This window comes from Gavia stellata, chromosome 7 (genome assembly GCF_030936135.1).
Source record: "Gavia stellata isolate bGavSte3 chromosome 7, bGavSte3.hap2, whole genome shotgun sequence".
NCBI classification, from domain to species: domain Eukaryota; kingdom Metazoa; phylum Chordata; class Aves; order Gaviiformes; family Gaviidae; genus Gavia; species Gavia stellata.
In genome coordinates, this window is record NC_082600.1 from 34,453,416 (window position 1) to 34,469,360 (window position 15,945).

Below are 15,945 nucleotides of genomic sequence, written 5' to 3' on the forward strand. Positions count from 1 at the left end.
TCTAACATACAGTACATGACACTAAAGCACTGCCTAATGCACACTTCAACACTGGAGAAGGCTACACGCATCTCTGAAAACACTTAAGTATCTTATTTTGCATTTCTACTGCAGCAATGACCAAGGAAAGAGTAGTCCCTATTCTATAATGCACTATACACATTATTATATAACATGGCAACTCTCTTTAGCTTGTATTTCTCAGGAATATTCTGGCAGCCAAAATTCTGACAGCCTGGCAAAATAATTACTGAGAACATGAATATTCCAAAGCTGGAATGACACTGATATAACCGTATCAGGAGCACCTAATAATAACACAGCACTAAGAATACCTACCAACTGATGGAGCAGCAACTATAAGGTAAAAGAACAAACGAATCGACTGAACAAAAATTCACAATGAAACCCCCAATCATCTCATGAATACAAAAATCTAGCCCATGAAACCTGTTTCCTACCTATGAAATAGCAACAGACTGCCAACTAGACATGGCAGTCCCTCATTTCATGCTGCAGAAGTTTCTACTGCAAAGCAGGCTCTAGGTTCCCAGCTTACTCATGTGTCTGGTCCAAAGTGTGTGTGCATGCACACATATGTTTTAGATCTTTTTATCTTCGCTTCAAAAATACTGGAAAAAATTAATGTTGCAGAATCAAGAAATAAAAAATTAGGAAACATCACATACCCATGCAAGTTTTTTTGTTTAAGTTTCCTTCTAGTGAGTTTTGTGATATAATCTTTACTATAATATGATTACAATCCACTTTTCCAGCTTATTTGAAGTACAAGATAATACAAAGGAGAGCATGAAACTATACATTCGCCATTTTTAAATTCTCAGACGTCTGAATTTGCAACTAATACAATAAATTTAGTATTATATACTCACATAGCTTTCTGGAGCAACCACCTTTCAAAAGGTGTCAATAGTCAACATATCACAAGGAATTGAATGCTCTGGAAAGACAGCATGGGTCATCAAGCTCTCAAAGCAATTAAAATAGGCATGTGGATAAGGAGAATTTTTTTTTGCAACTGATGAAGATTTCAAACAAGAGCTCTCCTCTCTTTGTGCAGTTACACACGACAGTATCACAAAAATTCAGAAAAAGTTTTTCAAATGTTTATTATACAAATGATTTATCACTTTTTTCTTAGGGAATGAAACTATGTATTTTCAGTTCAGACAATAAGCATTCAGGAAAAGCCATTAAGTATTGAAAATTGGAAAATTAGATGTTATGCAACTTAACTGCCGAAGTCATGCTGCTCCACTAAAGTTAGTTAATGGAATAGCATCTTTCCATTTTGAGAAACAGGGTATTTAATGTCAAAATATTAAAACCATCTCATAACTAATAGCACAAATTTAGTATTAAAAAGAAGATCTAAGTCTCAAGGTAAATCTTCCTTTGAAAGCTTTTATTGATCTTTCCTTCATAGCACCGTTCACCATTTCTGTAAAGCAATACTTTTGAGAATGGTGATGTAAGCAATGAATAAGTCACAATGACAAGTGGGTAATAAATAATGACTGACAGAGGTTCCCGAAGAACACAGGACTGGTCTCTAAAGGATAAGGATAATCCTAAAGGTGGCAAAAAATGTTATTATAGCACAAAAACATCAAAATTACTGGAAATCTGTAGAGGTTTAAAGAAAGTTAAGGAATGTGAAAGAAAAAGAATTACTGGACTTTATAAAACAAACTGCAGCAGAATGAAAAACGACTACATGAATGGGAAAGACTAATAAATTAAACCAAACAATTATAAATCAACAGTTAGCTAGCTCGGTAAAATCACAAACATTACAGGTTAAACTCAAGTTCTACAAAATATTATATGCCTATACGCATTAATCCTTACTTTGTGCTGGTACATTGACCGGGGAACACAGAAGACGAAGAAAGCCAAGAAGACAAAACTATGCCAGGTAGTTTAATGCACCTACCTGGATTACATATTCTGTAATAAATTGTGCCTCCCTGAAATATAGTGGTATCGCTGTTTTGGATGCCAAAAGTACATTACAAATAAAAGACCAAAAAGCATCAAATATAGTATGCAGTACAACTTATCGAGTCACTGTGTAAGCAGAAGAAAAGAAAACAAATGGAGGGCTGTGGATAACACAGAAGACAGCAAAACAAGATGCCTAAGGAATGTAGAACAAACAGGCCCGTAAGAAAATACTTCAAAGGAAGAGTGTTTGTTTGTTTTTAGTCCCTAACTCCTCAGTATCTACTAACACTTCACAGTCATTTTGAAAATATTATCTATACTTCCTATAGTTATAAAAACAGACAGGCCATCAAGTAACCAAGTAAAACCTAAATGCTAATTTTTTTTCTTTAAAAATACTATGCCATCAAGGTTCTCTCTCATGTGATCAAATCCCGTAGAAAGAAAGAATGTCTTAAAAGTAAAAGAAAAAATGTCTTTAAAAGAATATCCTAAAAAAAAGGAGGCCTCAAAACTTAACTTTATCACGAAGACCCCCCTGGGGTCATAAACAAAGATTCTTATAAATGTCTCCAGTGAGAAAAGTCAGTATTTCTTTTTGTTATGTCAAACAATGTTCCACTGTAGATTGCAGTATTTATTTCTCTTCTTATAACTAGTGTTATAGCATAGGCAACTGTTAATCAAGTAAATTGGAGGAGATATTTACTATTTTCTATACAAAAGACACTGTCAACATTCAGTCTCCACATCTTTTGGTATTTCGGAGGCAAAGAAATAGTGGAAATTAAAATTAAGATGACTTTCAGTAATACCCTTAAGTACCCTGCATCAGCTCAGATTTTTTGAAAGGACATTTGAAAATTATTTAGTGATCATTCTTAAGAAAGTTATTTGAAAACAAGTATTTTCAACTACAGATTTACCTTAAACATATATTCTCCTTCATTAAATACTTCAGACAGGGATCACATAATCCAACTAGATGAAAAGAAGTGTGGTATTTTGGGGGGCGGTAATGATTGTAGGATGGGGTAAAATCATCATTGACATTTTAACTAAAAAGAGAAAAGCGCGTGGACTAAACAGAACATTTCCTATAACCACCTGCAGTGGCTGCTCTGTCACTTTTTTGCCCAGTCTTGGTAAATTATGTCAGCTCTCAGTAGACAGAAAAGCTGTAATTCATTGTCTCCAATAATGTAATCTACATTTATCACTATTTTAATTATGTTGAACCTTAATTTGCTAGTTTCATTGCAAGAAAATGCACCTTATTCATATTTCCAAACAGACAGCATCTTATCTGTCTCAAAGGTTGCAGTTTAGAATTAAATCCTTCTCCCATTGCCAACCACTTATAACAAATCACCTGTATTTGTCTTCTTCATTAAAATATTATTTTAATTAAGATTTCATTTTCTAAGCAAAATTCCCACTGATCTAAATGACAGATTTGTCTAAAAAGAGTTAACTGTGATGAAGTTGCATTGAAAAGATTAAAATCATATCTAAAGTAGCTATTTACTTTAAAGTAGAAATTTGTATCACCTCTTTTTCTAATAGTCAATTTCTGCCCTTTCTTCATGAAGCAAAATTTCAAAGTCACTTTAAAAATTGTAAGGCCATATTGTGTAAAAAAACAAAACAAAACAAAAAAAACAAAAAACCCACCAACTTTTTTTACCATTAAAAAAACCCCAAACATACGCATGAAGAAGATCATTAACAAAAATGAAACAAAAAACCCCTCAATATTTAAGATTAGCGATAATTATGCCATCAGTACAAGAATTAAGCTTGACTCAGAGTTTCAGTCACATTTAGAGTGAAGTCAAGTAATTCTGACCAAATTTAACATTATTTTTCTGCCAGTAGAATAATAGTTGCTTTACTCAAAAAACATGGGTCACCTTTTTAACTTCTGTAATCGTTTTATGTTAATGGATAGTATATATATGCTATTTTCTGGATTAGCCAGTGCATCTTATGCCATAACAGCTGCTTCCTCCAGCAACAATTCAGTACATAAAAATCTCATGGTAAAAAGTAAAGACATCATATGACTAGAGGCTAGAGATTACCCATAAAATAGGCTGAGAAAAATCAAAGCTTCTACACACCACACTCCTGAAGAATCTCACCTCTTATCAGAGAAGGCCATTTTAATTTAGTCTTCATCATTTATTACCAGATCTCAAATACTGCAAGGAGTGGTTTGTGATGTACTATTTACTCCACCAAAATTCTTATCACTTGTTACACAGAAAAAACTGTCTTCAGAAGTAGAAAGCTGGTGCGTTTATCTATCTACTATTCCAAATGAACTCAGGCATGTGGGCAGTCATGTGTTTTACACAAATCATTAGAGATACAGGAATGTTTTGAATAGCTATCAATGGTTACATCATTAACTATAATTTACTGCAATGACTTACGATTTTCATTTCACAGAAGTGCATTAAGAGTGTGTTCTACACATACATTAACACTCCCCATCATAAAATAAAGGCATTTAACTTTTCACAGAGTGACTTTTATGATGCTGTTACAGAAGAAACTAATTGCAGTTAAAGCATTTATTTTTTAAAAGGTCATACTTTTTAATTGTAGTTTATAATATTTAAATGGCAGCATATGAGTGTGAATGTGCATGTCTGCGAATGCAGGGAATGTGTGTGTTCAATACGGAACCCATCCAACAAGTTCTACAGAAAACACAGAATAAAAAGTTATGTGCGTATTAAGCTTTAATGAGGTAAACCAGAAATCTAAATTGTAAATGAGTTTTGGAGACAAATCAATGCTCATGAACAACAATTACTTCAGTCATTGTGTGAATTAAAACAACATTAATAAAGCTTAGGTGTTCTGCTGGTAAGCATGTCTTTAGTCCCTGGCAGATCATGGAAGACCTACTTTAGGAGAAGCAGCAAGCACAAAGGAATTAAGTTTAAAATTACTTTGTTTTGAAGCTCCACTTCAAACAAAAACTTCAGGAAAGCCTACACAATGCAGAAAATCCCATCCAGTTTTAATGATTGCCCTGAATGCCTGATAAAATTCCAGATTTTCACTAGATAATGACAAGAGAGCTTATAAACCTAAAAGATGACTCAGAACAGTCTCTTTTGTTCCCTTTCTCGCACGTAAAACAGTCAGTGAAAAATCAGAATGTTTCCTTAAGAAAAAAAGGGCGCTTTTTTGAGCTAAAAATAAGTCTAAACATCCTGTTCTTTACCTGAATGCTCAAAACCAGCTGTAGGTAGTAACCATGCAGGGAGAAACTACAGAGGGCACTGTTGTATCAGTTATCAAGAGTTACAATGGCGACAGGGCCCAAGAACAGAAGACTGTCAGAAAAATAACTAACTAACTAAAGAATCCGGAGTTAGAAGAGCATGCAAATGCACTAAACCTAAAACAATAATAAGGCAAAAAGACTGAAGCTGTATATCTGAAGGAAAATGGACTGAAAAAAAAGTTCACATAACATACTGTCAAGCTGATAGGAATACTGCAGTGCACACATTTGGCATTTTCCTTTGTAGTACGTTCCATGGAAAAGGTAACTAACCATAGCGCTGCCTTATCCTTTGCAAACAGCAACCAATTACTGGAATTCCACTTATAACCAATATGAAAATGAGTGATGACTGTTATGCAATTCTTCCACAGGCAGAATTTATCAACAGAAAGAGTATCTCCATACTGTAAGGCCAGTCCTGTTTTATTCCTTTTCTTAATGACAGTTACAAATCAATCATTTCTATTTTGAAAATGGTAATGTTGGTGCAATATAAACCAAATTAAATCCCAGCCTTTCCAGAAGAATTACCTTTAAATATACCGATCAGAAACAGTAAGTGTCCAGTTTAAAATAACGTAACCATGCAATTGCTGTAGGTATGACATTCATATCAAAGGGGGGGTGTTAAATAAGTCAGCTTAAATAACTTAGCAATCGTATAAGAAAGCAAAATGATTTTTACAAAGAATGAGCTTCAGAGATAAAAATATTTATGAAGACAAATTTGAGAAATGCTTTACTGTTCATTTATGAAAGCTCGCCTGTCCTTGATTGTATTTTATTAGAACTAACCCCAATTACATTTCATTAAACACTAATAAATTTTAAAACACATATTACTGCTGCCTAATGAGAAGTGTAAATAACATAAAGCAGCCAGTTACCTCAGCACAGAATAAGATAATGCATTTTTTACATTATTCATTTTTAGCCTTAAAAAGCGTGATGAAGATGCCAAGTAAGAAACCAAAGTACTGAAATAAGATATGGATAGTACCATCTATTTAAATGAAACTGTAGAGAAGAAAGGTGTTGCTCTTTTTCAACAATGTGGTGGCAAAACCCGCAAGCAGCATGTTTTACAGGACTACAGCAAAAAACACAGGACTTTTATGAACATTGACTCAAATTCGCATTTAAAAAGGAAAGGCTACATGGAAGATATTTTCAAATTAAGTTAGGCAATAACTTCATAATAAACCAAAGAATAGATGTTAACAGAGAAGATACTCAAGTTAACAAAACATCTACCAGAAAATTGTCTACAGCTATGTGAATGAACGAACAAAACAAACAAAACCAAAACCACAGGCGGTGCCTGTGGATACTCACTCACATCCACATGCATAAGAACTGTGATGGTAACTGTGGAAGAATTGTGTCTCTAAGCATGCAAAGACAGAGGTACTACATGAAAGGAAACCGCCACAGAAAATTAAAATCCAATTATTTTTTTTAAATTGCAAAACTAGACAACAGAAATATATTTACCAAGCAAGACCCCAGTTTCTTCACAGACACTGAGACCTGCAATTCCTTCTAAGTGATTTAAGTAATTGTTTCAAGCAACTTGTTAATAAAAGATAAATAAAATAAAAAACTAATGTGTACGTCAGAAATGGGTTTCATCCAGGTTTTGACATCTTTGGCTTCCAAACAGGCCCTGTATGTGCCTGTTAAGTGGAAAAGTTCACTAAAATTCATTTTAAATTAAATTTTAAAATTCATATAATTTGTATATATTCTGTCTTTAGGTTAATTCTGTTTCTAAATCAGAATTATTTTAAAATTGCTTAACAAACTACCAGTCTAGTAATCTGTTTAGCTCTTGGTTTTTATTTGCATTGTTTCTAGCAGTCTAGTTTTGCTAAAATAAAATTTCATCTTATTGTTTCCAGGTATTAATAAAATTTCACTAGTATTACTTTTATACTCCTTTTGATGTGTATATGATTGCAGGCAGGCAGGTTGCATGCATGTAAACAAAACTAACAGTTTGTTAGATACACAGTATTAATAAAAGAAATGCATATTAACCTACCAAACATACACCGCGATACTAGGCTAAAACAGGTGAAGTTCTCAAGTTAAGATACATGCTTGTTCTATGTAAAACTTAACTGCATTTTAACTCAGAAATGTTGTAGTTCATTCCTACAAATGGATCCAAATGGGGCTGTTACTGAGGCTGTTGAGTCTATGCATGTCACTTAAGTAGAATTCAAACCATGAAAAAAGTTTTGATAACATTTGCAAAATTGACTTAAACATCTTAATGTATTTTTCCATTCAACTACAATACCGAATGCCAAAATGTTAGTAGATAACTCTCTAAATATTCAAGATATTTAACAAGATATTTTAGGTTCTTTTCTCCCCATGCAATACGCTACATTAAAACCAATTTTACTATCGTAATTTATTCAAAGTTTGATTATGAGCAATAGCTGCGAGAAGAAATACAGCATTGTTGATTCATATACAAGCATTTCATTTAACTACATTGGATAATAGCAGTGCTCCTAAAGGAGTATAAAAGCAGAGTGATTAGAAGTCATTACTGTTAATTAGCATTCACTTTACATTGATAGGGATGAACCTTTTCTGTGCTGAACAAATGGAAAGCTTTTATCTGAAAGTCTGCCAAACCTGGTCAAGGTAGGCACTGAAATAAAGTGTCAGTGACCAGTAACTAGAATTCAAAACAACAAAAACAAAAAAGCAAAACAAAATCTAAGGATGTATCATCATCCAATTAGTGAGATTCAGTTTTTAAACAGGAAAAGGTTTGAAGGGAATGAGTAAAACTGGAAACTCATACTTCACATTCTGCAATCTCACTGATAAAAGGAGGAAATGTGTGTTTATCAAAGTTGCTGTGAGTGCACGGTTCATTTAGTGTCCTGTAAACAATGCCTGGCTGCCCACTTCCAAATGCATGTGAGAATCTTGCAACCCAGAACATCATATTCAGCAGTCAAGGTCACACTAGAGATGCCCTGGAAATGGGAAATTAGGAAAACCTGGCAATCAGAGGTTTAAAGCTGACCAGAACAAGCCCTCGGGCTTGCTTACCATCTTTCACCACCAGCCTGACTGTCTCTGCTTATTCAATATTAACACAAGGAGACTGAGAGTGAGTGAAAACAACTCCAAGCACCTAACAGGGAGAAATACAGTGACTTTTTTGTTTACATAAAGCTCAACATTTCTCACGCTAAGAAACTACCTCAAAGACGTTGCTCAAGATCCCCTTCTGGAAAAAAAATTGACCCTTCCTGAATAGTTCAGATGAGACATGGAGAATGACAGGCATCCTGTTGATTAAAAAATTTCCTTGTTCCCATCTCATTTTAAAATTCAAACAAACAAAAAAAAAAAAACCTAAACAAACCCTCTCTTGTGAATGGAACAAGATACATAATTATTTTTACACTGCTTAAAGCACTGCCAACTATGTCATTACTTCTTACCCTCTTCCCTTAATTCACACTCTTATTCACTGCTGATGACAATGGTCATCCCCTAGCTGGAGGAAGCTACGGAGCTCCACTCCAGAATTAATTAAAAGAAAAAATAACAAGTCAATTAAAAAAAAAAAATCATTGAACATGATGAGTGCAAAGGGACAATTCAAATTCTCACAGATAAAAATCTAGTCATTATAAAAGGTAGAGGAAATTAGTCTATGCCACATGAAAAACCACAGTAAATGTCTCAAAAAAAAAAAATCTTACTTTATGAAGAAGCACCGTTATTTATTTCTTGTCAGTGTAGGTAGGTATTTCATACAATTTCTAAAAGTTCACATTTAACTTTCACGTCTAAAGGGAAAAAGGAATGTGCTAAGAGATACGATCTCCAAATGTTCATCTAATCAACGTGAGTAGTAGACAGCCCAAAAACCAAATTCCATTGTTTTATCTATCACTATTCCCCCTAACTGGGCAATGAAGATTTTTTAGGATGTTTTTTCAATACTGATGTTATAATTTCATTTGCTGTACATAAATTCTATGTTTCAATTGCTGAATTATACATAAGGTTAATCTACCAAAATATCAAGGGCACAGTAGTCTTGATTTGCAATAATCTTAAAATATAGGGGAAAAAATTAAGAGAACAGATTATTTTGGAAATTCAGCATAAAGACAAATACCTCTTCCTATAATCTTTTTCAAAAATGTTGAGAAATATACCTTTGAGGAATTAGCCCATACATATACAAATAATTAAAATAGTAATAGGGAAGATGTCGGATTTTCTTTTAACTGAAAACATGGGAAATAATGACTAGAACAGAACTGTTCTGCATACTTCTGAACTTTCTGCATTCCATCAGCGAGAGGGAGAAGCTATCTACTTTGTTCAAACTTATAAACTGCAAAAATAGTTTGGTGAACAGCATGGTGAGGTCCTAAGATTACAGATTCTTGAAGTCAATCAGGATTCCAGAACTAATAAAATCTGCAAACCTTATTTGTGGGAGTTAAGAGTACATTATTAGTCTTTATCATGTAAATACTACCACTGAAGTCACAGGGACTACCAAGAGCTAAGTAAAATGGACACCTAAAAGCCAAATTACTATTTCTAAACACTTTACTGTTTCTTTTAAACACATTTTACAACAGTGAAGACGGTGAAGCAATGCCTGCAGTACAATACTACGTTACATTTATTCATGTATTTTTCCTGACGGGAGCATCTGGACATTTGGCTGTACAAAAGCCACAGAAAGTCAGTCACCAGACTGAATCCAAGGACTTGTTTTACCCATTGGCCACAGCAGCTAAATTCTGGAGAAGGGTGAAAGGAAGACTGTTTCCTTAGCATGGAAGACTATTAGCAATAATGATGAACTGAAAGCTTTATGTTCTGTGAGGGAATTAGTCCCTATCCAAAGGCCACAGAATAACCTTATATTTCATCCATTCATCTCAAGCTCTGAAGAACTGTTTCCTGAAGAACTCCAAGTCTTACGGAGTTTCACTGAATAGGACCTAAGTTACCTCTATTCCACCTGAACCTGCACAGCCAAAGTACTTTGGCTGAGACAAAATATCATCTTAAGTAACATCTAAAATTAAACAGTTATTGCAATTTTAACTCTCAGACAGGAATACTTCCTGTCTTCAGTAAACATCAGACTGGTACCATTTCAATAATCATGATCCTGTCGTTAAAAAATAACTATCAAATACAGGAGTTACACTGTATTAATCAGTTCTTTGTTGCTATAACTAAAACCCATGTTACTTATTCTTAGTGACTGACTGACTTCTAAGTCAGTGCTCCAGAATGTGACAATATTTTAGAAAACAAATTTTCTTTCTTCCCCCTTCCATGTTACTGATAAAATTAAACACTGCCACAAACAAAGGCTATTATTATTCAAATATTTCAGACATCCAATATATCCAACAGCAATTCTTATTTTTCAGCTGATGATCAATGGATGATATCATAATTAATAATCCTCAGTCCTGAGATCCAATATATTAATTTCTTCGAAGTGTACTCTTTGTTTTTTTGTAAGCTTGCAGGTTCTGAACCTACAAAGTGCACCACAAAAAGAACTCTGACAGAAATAACATGTTAGAACTGAAAATGCACTGAAAATCAACTTGCATGCTTTATAATAAACACAGGGAAATGTATTATAAAGAAACTATAAATAGAATCAACTTTTGAAATACTAATTTCAAAAATTTTTTGAATAGTAATTTCAAAAAACTCAAGTACTGAAAAATGTTATTGAATAAGATGAAAAAACAGCTAGATGAAAAAATGTTTTTATCACGTCCAAGAATTCTACAAATTACTCCAGCAATGGAAATTTACCAAATAAAGGCAAAGCCTTCACAGAGCAGAGGAAATAAGGCAAGAAACTTGGAAGAAGACAGAACTGTCTACTGAAACCCAGAACTGAAATAAATCATCTTGCATTGGTTATTATAGTCTGGAAGCTGCTACAACCACTGCTCTAAATAAAAGTTTAGCCGCAGTTCCATGAGATACAGAAAACAATCCAACATTCAACCCATCTAACACCACTTCTGTATTTGCTTGAATAAAACATCAATGTATTATTTGGACAAGATCATAATTACATTGAAAAGAGGAGAAAGCAGTTAAATATGCCTATATTGAGGAGTATGTGGTAGGAAAGTTTCATAAAAATGCTTCCATGCTCCAGTCTTTCCCACCACTAAAGGGAAAGAAACACAGTTTTCCCACACATTTCCTGGTTTCAAGGACAGTGCCACGATAAAACCCTGAAGGATAATTCAGATAACTAAGAAACCCTAGTGCTTACATGGTTTGCTGGAAAAAGCTCCAAAGTGACAAACGTGGACAAACAAGGGTACTGGTAATCCCTATTCAGTAACATGGAGAGTAGATTAAATTACTCCTTACAGTTCAGGATTTCCATGTCTCACGAAGTCAACTATCTACTATCAGGTGAGGACTGCATAGTAAGATACATTTAGACATCATATAAATACTCTGATATGTTTCACAATATATATGGAATACAGAATCCAGATCAGGGCATTAGGCAACTGAAAAATAAATATAAATTGCCATCATACCTATCAATCATCTGGGTTTGTGACAATAAAATTAGCACATTTACAGTCATCAGCAGTCAATATCACTTTCTGAGTCCCATGAACTAGAGCAGGACTGTTGTCCTGTGTTTCCCAGCACTGCAGGGGAATATTTAACTTTTTAAAAATCTTGTTCTTATAACATTGTTTTGAAAACATCAAATACTTTTGAATTCACACTAGTTTTTCAAATGTGTTTTAATTTTTTACTAAAGAATACAATTACTTGCAACACAAGTTTACTTGCAATACAAGCATTCTTTACAAACTGAAAGTCAGGCACACTATGTGATTTTGATCTAGACACACCTTTCCTGTATTCTTGGGCCCAAACCATTTGACAGAAAAACAGAGCTATGTTAGTTTGACCAGTGTTTTGAAATTATGTCCACTCAAGGATGCGTTTTGACAAGGCTTCCGCAGAATTCCTCCCTTCAACAGAATGCAAATTGAGCTCTCTGTTTAAAACTATTAACACCTGAGGAAGAAAATTCCTAAAGCAAAACCCTCAGTGATTAAGACTTACCTAGTAAAGCTACAAAACTGCAGTTATAAATAAATGTGAAAAAATAAAAATAGAAAGCTTGTGAAGTTACTGTTAACACACAAAAGAAAAATTTTCATGTCTTTTTCTCAAAACTAAAAAAAACAGAGACTTAAAGCTGCTGTAGTTTACATCCCCCGATAATTTTGCAATTATTCATCAGAATATGCAAGACTTCTTCTGGAACTTTTGCATCAGAATTTCATAGACAGGTTTGACTGTAAAGGCATGGTTATTCAAAGTCTAATATAAAGGCACTATATTTTTAATATTTATGTCTTTAAAATATCATATAGTGGAATTAATATTTCTATACCAGAAAGAAATAGTTATTTAGTTTCAGACAACTTGGTAACATTTCTTTCAACTATAGTTATAATTATCATGTACAAACGTCCAAAGCAGAAGTTGTCAAGATTTAACGTCAGCATTAATTTATGTCAGGCATCCATTTCTCCAAAGACAGTAAGTATCGAAAAAGGAGTGTCATCTTAATTGCCACTAATCTGCCCATTTTTAATTAAATTGATCAGTAATTTATTATCTTACCCAGCAGCAGAAAGCTGTTAGTATGCAGCTTTAAGAGACAGCATATACTAGTCCTTCTAATTATCATGGTTCAAAAATAATTTAAAACTGCTGTACTATATTTCTTTCAATTCCTGTACTACATGATATGCACATTCCATTTAAAACTTCTGTGAAGCACTCTAGAGCATAATCATAGAATCATTTATGTTGGAAAAGACCCTTAAGATCAACAAGTCCAACCGTAAACCTGACACTGCCAAATCCACCAGTAAACTATGTCCCTAAGCACCACATCTCCATGTCTTTTAAATACCTCCAGGGATGGTGACTCAATCACCTCCCTGGGCAGCCTGTTCCAATGGCTGATAACCCTTTCAGTGAAGAAATTTTTCCCAATATCCAATCTAAACCTCCCCCGGTGCAACTTGAAGCCATATAGCCTACATGCACTGTTCTCCTGTTTCATTGTCTCAAGTTCCAACACAGGTGTATGATCTTGGTTTTACTTTACAAGAACATGATTTCTCTGCCAAAAATGTTTAGAAGATGTAACATTCGACTTCAACATGGTCCAGAAAGCACTCTGCACTCAAACCACATTCTTAGATCTTATCTGCAAGTTAATTTTTTTAAACTGAGCAAAGAATAAGCCTGAAGCTTTTAGGTTCATGAATCTCAATTCTCATTTCAATGGAAGAAAGGGGACTAGAAAATATCCAATACCTAAACTGAGGACTAAAATATCTTTAGCTGAAGTTTCAGAAAGTAGTGTATCAGTTTGTTCAATAAAATATAAATGTGTATTTACTTTTTTTAAAACAGCAATTAATATGATTTTCTGAACATCATATTGTTTTAGTACTGTGCACTGCAGTCATCAACACAATTAACTGGAATAGACATAGCATGTTCACTCAAACTTTGTGTAAAACCTCTGGAGTCAATGGGAGTTTTTCTATTTATTTCAATGAGATCTGATTTAATTCTGGTGGAAAATAAAGTACTACATGAAACACTGTGGAAAAGAACAGAGAATAAATTTCAAGTGTTTTGGGAAATATGCTCATTATCTCCCTTTAATTGGTTTTATAGCTAAAAAGGATTGATATATGTTATTGCTATTATGTGATATATTAGAATATAGTTACAGGGTGACCAGAATCAAAACTATAATTGTAAAATATTCTGTAATACTTTGTAAATGATCTGCAACATACAAACAAATAACAGATTCTTGTTTACAGAGTGTAAGTGTACACAAATAGAAACGTCTAGACATTACTTTCCATATATTGATAAATGCACAAAACCCAAAAGATCTCTTATTCCAGTAATCAAGCAATGCATTATTTCAAATATGAAACTACATAAACATTTTATTTATAGATAATTTTTACAATTGTGTTTTTTGTAGTTACAGGTCTTTTTACTAATTAGGAACAAGGTTTTGACTTGTCCGATATACATTGGGGAAAAAGGAATAAAGCTACACTACATATTTACAGTGCCAGGAAGAACTAAGGAATAGAAGTAAAACATTTAAGTGTTCAAATTTTTTTCTCAAAGCTTTCCTTAAATACCTAAGTGGACAATTTACTTAAATTCATATATAAGTTAAGCAATATAATTGTCCCCAATTATTTAACTCTTTGCATTCAGCATACCTTAACAAGTTTCATGAGGCGGTAAAGGTCCTCAACCTCATCTTCCTGACATGTGGTATACACTCTTCCAGTATTTACACTGGTACCCTTTATGAAACCACGATAGAGTGGCAAATCCAATGCATCAGCATATAGGTCAATGGCATGGTGTCCAACTGTCTGATACATGTAGCTGTCCAGTTCATCAGTCTGCCCTGCCACAATTAAGAAACAATCATATTAGGTACATTATTTCAACAATTACAGATAATCACAATACTACAAAGCACTGAGAAAATCTAAATGTTAGTATTTTTCAGTTCACAAACAGATGTTTGGTGACAATACCCCTATAAACATGGAAAGAAGAAAAAATAGATTTCTCCACCCAACAGACGTATGGAAAGGAAGACATCTGTCACAAACACGCTGCCTATTTGGAAATTGTGGTGTCTATTTCTTCTTTAGTATTCCTCCCTGCTTCAGCCAAAAATCTCGTAACAGTCCCATCCTGCTCCTGTTCATACGATAATTTTAATAGCAACACAGTTCAGAGGCACAAACCCAGAAACATTTCAACATACTTAGAGCAAGGAATTTGGAATGCACTGCAACACTGAGAATAAGCAATAGGTTGCCAAATTTCCAAAAACTTTACTGTTAAAATTGTTATTACCATCATCAAGAAAGAAGAGGAGATTATTTCTGCTTAAGTAGAATAAAAGTAGACCGCTACAATGTTTTGACATTGCTTAATACACAAAAAGAAAAGGAAATGTTATATCCAGGCCCTTTCTACCTTCACTGCTTTTAATAATTAACCTCAAAATGAAATCAAGTCTTAGCCGTTACTTCCTTAACGAGGAGAAAAATTTAACTGAATTTTCTTACAAGCAGTTACTAACTAGCAGGTAAGAAAAAAACAGCTAAAACGCAGACATCATGGATTTGAATTAAATCTCAAACTATGTGATAAACAGTCTACATATAAAATCTTTCAGATAATATTTCAAACAAATTGATAAAGCAATACATCATTATTGGTGAAATCTCCACTTTATTAAAAGCTAATACAGGTCACTATTTTAATGCTAATTTCTAATACTGGAACTTCTCTTAATTTACACAGATGCATCAAGTATCTCTGCTGTATACCTATATAGCACATCTTGCAAAGAGAAAGGTCTATAACATTGATCAAGATAACTAATTTGTGATGTAACAATTAGGTCACGTCACATTTGATGCCATATAACAGATACATGTTTGCTCAAAATAGGCAAATCCAAACCCATAATCACAATTAACCAACCCAGACCAGAAAAGTTGATTTAA

At 33.6% G+C, this 15,945-nt stretch overlaps 1 protein-coding gene across 3 annotated transcripts in view; it reads right to left on the reverse strand.

Annotated features, from left to right (window-relative positions):
* The window catches only part of DPH6 (diphthamine biosynthesis 6), a 215,752-nt gene that overhangs the window by 194,243 nt on the left and 5,564 nt on the right, over nucleotides 1-15,945 (reverse strand). For all 3 annotated transcript variants that reach the window (XM_059819671.1, XM_059819670.1, XM_059819669.1), the window contains exon 3: nucleotides 14,632-14,825. In XM_059819671.1, coding sequence (XP_059675654.1) covers nucleotides 14,632-14,825 — 194 coding nt within the window. The remainder of the gene's footprint in view (nucleotides 1-14,631; nucleotides 14,826-15,945) is intronic.